The sequence below is a fragment of the Carlito syrichta genome, unplaced genomic scaffold (genome assembly GCF_000164805.1).
Source record: "Carlito syrichta isolate Samal-C Ts95f unplaced genomic scaffold, Tarsius_syrichta-2.0.1 Scaffold308205, whole genome shotgun sequence".
Classification (NCBI taxonomy): domain Eukaryota; kingdom Metazoa; phylum Chordata; class Mammalia; order Primates; family Tarsiidae; genus Carlito; species Carlito syrichta.
The window spans coordinates 41580-46599 of NW_007252301.1; the positions used below are offsets into that span (position 1 = coordinate 41580).

Genomic DNA, 5020 nt, shown 5'->3' on the forward strand with positions numbered 1-5020 from the left:
TCCCCAAGTCCACGAACAGGTCGTCCTCGGCCATCTTGATCTCGTCGATCATCTGGGCCACCAGGTCAAAGGAGGTCTCCCCGTACACCTCGGGGGAGAAGGGCTCGTAGTTGTTGAGCTTCTCGGGGTCGGTCACCGAGTGGTTGTAAACCTGCTGCAGGATGTGCCGCAGGAGCCCGTTGGACGGCCGCGTGTTCAGCTTCATGGGCTGCGTGGTGCCCTTCCACTGGGGACCGAGGTGGGGACACGCATGTGACAGGCCACCGGGCAGCCTGCCTGCACCCCCCCGGGGTGCCCTTCCCAGGCCATTACTCTGCTGGTGCTTTGGGGTCTTTCGTCTGCGTGAGTCGGGGTCTTACCCTGCTGGTGCCCAGGCTGGAGGGCAGCGGCCCGAGCACGGCTCACCGCAGCCCGGACCTCCCGAGCGCAGGCAATCCCCCCACCCTCAGCCTCCCAAGTAGCTACGACCACAGACGCCATCACGTCCAGGCAACCTTTTGATCATCTGTCGAGATGAGGCCTCACTATGTTGCCTACGCTGCCTCAAACTCTTGGGCACAAGCGAGACTCTCGCCTCAGCCTCCCAAAGTGCTGGGATGACAGGTGTGAGCCACCACACCCAGCTACCCTTCTGAATTTATTTATTTTTTGAGTTGGAGTCTCACTCCGTCACCCAGGCTGGAGTGCCGTGGCACACTCCCTGCACCCGAGCATCGACCTGCTGGGTTCAGGCAATCCTTCTGCCTCAGCCTTCCAAGGAGCCAAACTACAGGCGCGTGCTACCATGCCCGGCTGATCTTTTATTTATTGTACAGATGAGGTCTCGCCAAGTTGCTCGGGCGGGTCTCAAACCCATGGGCTCAGGCAACCCACTCACCGTGGCCTCCCAAAGTGCTGGGATTAACCTTCTGAAGCTTAAAGAGTCCATGTGCACCCTCCACAGGGCCAGCTGGCAGTTGGGAAAGGAGGGAGTGGGCGACGAGTCTACCTTGCCTCCCTGGCTCCACAGCCTGCTGGGCATGAGCCACGTGGCCCATCTGTAGTCTAGCCCAAGTTCCCACGAGGGGTGAAGCAGCCCACTCTGGGGCTGAGCTCTTCTCAGCAGCTGCCAAGAGTCTTCTCCCACCGCCACCTGCCTGCTCGATGGTGAGACCACAGAGACCACAGAGACCACCGAGACAGATATCCCCACGAGGCCGTGGACCACCGCCTCTGCAGTGCCCATGGGGATGGGAAGGAGAGCCACCAGACAACACGCAGGAACCACCTTGGAAGGCAACTCGAGGCCTGGCCACGCCCAGCTGACTCGAGGGGCTCATGGCCTGCAGCCAGAAGCCCAGCCACGCTGTCAGCAGCCCGACAGGGACGTGTGCCTTCGGCCACCGCTTCCCACCCTGCCTGCACACTCCAACCCTCGGGGTTCTCAGCGGAACCCCCACCACTCCGTGGTGCTGGCTTAAGAGCGCTGGAGTGGCCCACCTGCCCCAGGACTGTTGAAGCCCACCCAGGACAGTGTCCTGAGACATAAGCGCCCCCACAAGGAGACAGGCCAGGGGAGGCCAGGCCACCTACCAGTTGGTGGATGCTGTCGATGGCCCGGTTGTACTTGTCACAGAGCCGCTGCATGCTCTCGAAGCTGAAAAAGCCAGGGAATGCACGGTCACCCACCACTCCAGCAGCCCTAGGCCCGGGAGGAGGTGGCACAGGGAAGGGAACCAGCAGCACCAGCCGGCTGCCACCCCTCAGTGGGAGCCTCGGGTTCTTCCCAAGAGGGGAGCTTCGGGGCCCCACACAGGCACAGGCAAAGGGGCCCGCTGGGATTGGGGCCAGGAAGTCCCCGGCTATGACAGCACCGTGCACCTCAGCTAGACGGGCCCAGGCTCACAGATCAAGCACGGTCAGGTGCTCCCAGCAAGCGGGAGGTGACAGGCGTCACGCAGACCAAGGCCAGCCCTTACACTCTGCATCCCTGAAGCGAACAGAAACTGGCGCCCAGACCCCGGCGGCAGGCCTCAGAGGTCTTCCTCGCCCTGGCTGGAGAGAGCCCCATCACCCCAAGGCTACGGCCTCAGCCCTCCCTGGAGCTAAACATGGGGAGAGAACAAGACCCCCCACAACACGCCTGAGCCTGAGGGCATGGGACACACGGGAGCCCAGCCCTAGCCCTTCCTGCCTCTGACATCCTTCTAGCCTTTTCTCAGTCGACTGAACTAAAAGAGGAAGGACCCCTATCTCCACACAGGTATGCTCCAAGCACAAGGTCTCTGACAGGTGCGTGAGACACAGTTTCACCCCCATGGGACGACCACGAAAGGGGCTGACCACCACAGAAGCCAGGACCCAGAACGCCATAGGAGTCTGGGGGACTGTACGAGGACACCACACAACATGCACCCGACTTCCATGGGCCGCAACCCCTATGGCTGCGACGAGGATACCACAGAGATGCGTATCACCCGCAGGGGCCGTGACCTGTGACACCTAGGAGATGCACAGGCACATGTGGTTTTCACCAGGTTCTTGCCCGGAGAGAGCTCCTCGCCCCCGGGAGCTTTTCCTGGGAGACGGAAGCATCTTGTGTTCCAAAGAGGCGACTCCAGGGGGCTACTGGATGGGACGTGAGGAGAGGCTTGGCGGGAGAGAGGGCTGCAACCTGAGCTGATGCCCACGTGCACCCACGTGACACGATCGCCAGAACACCCTAGACGGGGCTGGAAGCTTCTGGCTGAGGAACATGCAGGGAGAGCGGCACACCCGGGACAGCTTCCTGCACGGTCCCCAGTCCTCGCCTTGCCTGTGACTGTCCCTCATCACACCTGCTCTCATGACCCAGAACTCAGTGAGGCAATGAGCTTCCGTGAGCTCTGGGAGCTGCCCCAGCAAGTGACTGACCCGAGGGCCGTGGAGAACGGAGGGTGGGGGCTCAGCGTTCAGCATGGAGTCCACAGCAGGTGGCACGGAGGGGCCGAGCGAGCGGCTGAGCCCCAGGGTCCGGCCGCCCAGGCAAGGGGCGGACACACTCCAGTTGACTCTTGTCGAAACACCAGGTGCCGACTCTGGGATTGGGGTGGAGGGCAGGGGATAGGATTGGGGCTCCTGAGGCCGAAACTGCTGACCAGCGGCCAAAGAAGGACAAAGAAGTCCCTCCCACACACACCAGTGACCAGGTGACACCCAGGAACTTGTCCACTAGGGCGGCAGGGCCCCGGGCGTGCCTGCTGGGAGTGAGCTCACCTGAGCCCACCCAGCACGCTGGAGGGAGCTCTGTTCTTGAGGCCCTTAGGCCTCCAAGAGCTGCAGAGGGCATGGGCCTGGAATGTCCTCCTCCCTTCTCCAAGAACAACAAAGCCGCTCCAGGCGCATTCCAGAGGCAGCCTGCTCTCCTCTGAGACCCAGGCAGGACTGGGAAGAAACTGCCAGAGGCAGCCAGAAGCTGGAGACATGGTCACGACTCAGCCCACGTGTGCCGAGCTACCCACACACCAGAGCAGGCCGGGCAAGCCCTGGGCGGGGACACTGCCTGCTGGCCACCAGCACCCACTATAAAAAGAGCCATTGCTAACGCAGTGCCTTCACACATGCCAACCCGATGCTACCACAGAGCAGCCTTTCCAACGATGCCCCACTCTGACGGCCTCTGCCAACAGCTGATAAACAGTCCGTACCAAAATAGCCTCCCGGCAGCCACGGCCAACTCTAAAAGGAAATTTCAGATCAGCCCGTAGTCCAAGAAGGGCTAATTACAGGCTGTATCCCCACGAGGCGCAGCTGTCCAGGACAATGCAGGGCAGGCTCTGCTCACCTCTTGGTGTCATAGTCGATCAGAACATAATTCTCCATGGCAAGCTTGAGATCCGGGATTTCTTCACAGACCCATCTAGAACGGAAAGGCAGAAACAACGGTAAAGACCCTCATCCATACCTCCATAGCTTTTCTAAATGCTGCCTACTCTCAAGTGTAAAAACAGACACCCCCGCCGGGCGCAGTGGTTCAATCCTGTAATCCCAGCACTTAGGGAGGCTGAGGCAAGAGGATTGCCTGAGCCCACGGGTTCAAGACCAGCCTGGGCAACTTGGCAAGACTTCATCTCTATAGTGAATTAAAAAATTAGCCGAGTGTGATGGCACACACCTGTAGTTTCAGCAACTTGGGAGGCTAAGGTGGAAGAATCACCTGAACCCAGCAGGTCGAGGCTGCAGAGGCCATGATCGTGCCACTGCACTCTAGCCTGGGTGACAGAGTGAGACTCCAACTCAAAAAAAATAAAGCAGAAATTGAAAAGTGACTTACCAACTAGAAACAAAGAGAACTATTATCTGGAGAATTAACTAATCCCAAAACATACTGCAAGTGGGTCCTGCGGATGGAGGAACAAAGCAGCCAGCCAATCACAACGCACAGACCCTCCACAGGTCCTGATACCACCTCACAAAAGGGCCACTAAAGCGGTATCACGGAGAAAAGGAAAATAGGGGACGATATGGAAACTGGCATGCCAACAGCTCCAACAGCTGAGGAGACAAGCCAACCCTGTGGAGGACGCCAGCACCAAAGCTGAGCAGAAGGGCACAGAACAGTTCCACAGCACTTTCCTGCTCAAGGCTTCACTTCCTAATGGAGGGTCTTCCCACAAAGTAAACTCCAGGTCCGGCTGGGCACGGCGGCTCACGTCTGCCATCCTAGCACTTTGGGAGGCCAAGGTGGATCACTGGAGCCCAGGAATTTGAGACCAGCCTGGGGAACACAGTGAGATTCTGTCTCTACCATTAAAAAGAAGAAAGCTAGCCGGGCTCGGTGGCTCAGCCTGTAATTCTGCGCCTTTGGGAGGCTGAGGTGAGCGGATTGCCTGAGCCCGTGGGTTTGAGACCCGGCTGGGCAACTTGGCGAGACCTCATCTCTACCATAAATCAAAATGTAGCCAGGCATAGTGCGCGCCTGTAGTTCCAACTACTTGGAAGGCTGAGGCGGAAGGATCGCCTGAGCCCAGCAGGCGAGGCTGCGGTGGCCGGGAGCGGGAAT

At 59.6% G+C, this 5020-nt stretch overlaps 1 protein-coding gene across 1 annotated transcript in view; it reads right to left on the reverse strand.

Annotated features, from left to right (window-relative positions):
- The window catches only part of DOT1L (DOT1 like histone lysine methyltransferase), a 44430-nt gene that overhangs the window by 38655 nt on the left and 755 nt on the right, over positions 1–5020 (reverse strand). The window contains exons 2-4 of the mRNA XM_021716158.1: positions 3803–3877; positions 1573–1636; positions 3–226 (exon numbers count right to left, since the gene is read on the reverse strand). Of these exons, the coding sequence (XP_021571833.1) occupies positions 3–226; positions 1573–1636; positions 3803–3840 (326 nt within the window). The 5' untranslated portion in view covers positions 3841–3877. The remainder of the gene's footprint in view (positions 1–2; positions 227–1572; positions 1637–3802; positions 3878–5020) is intronic.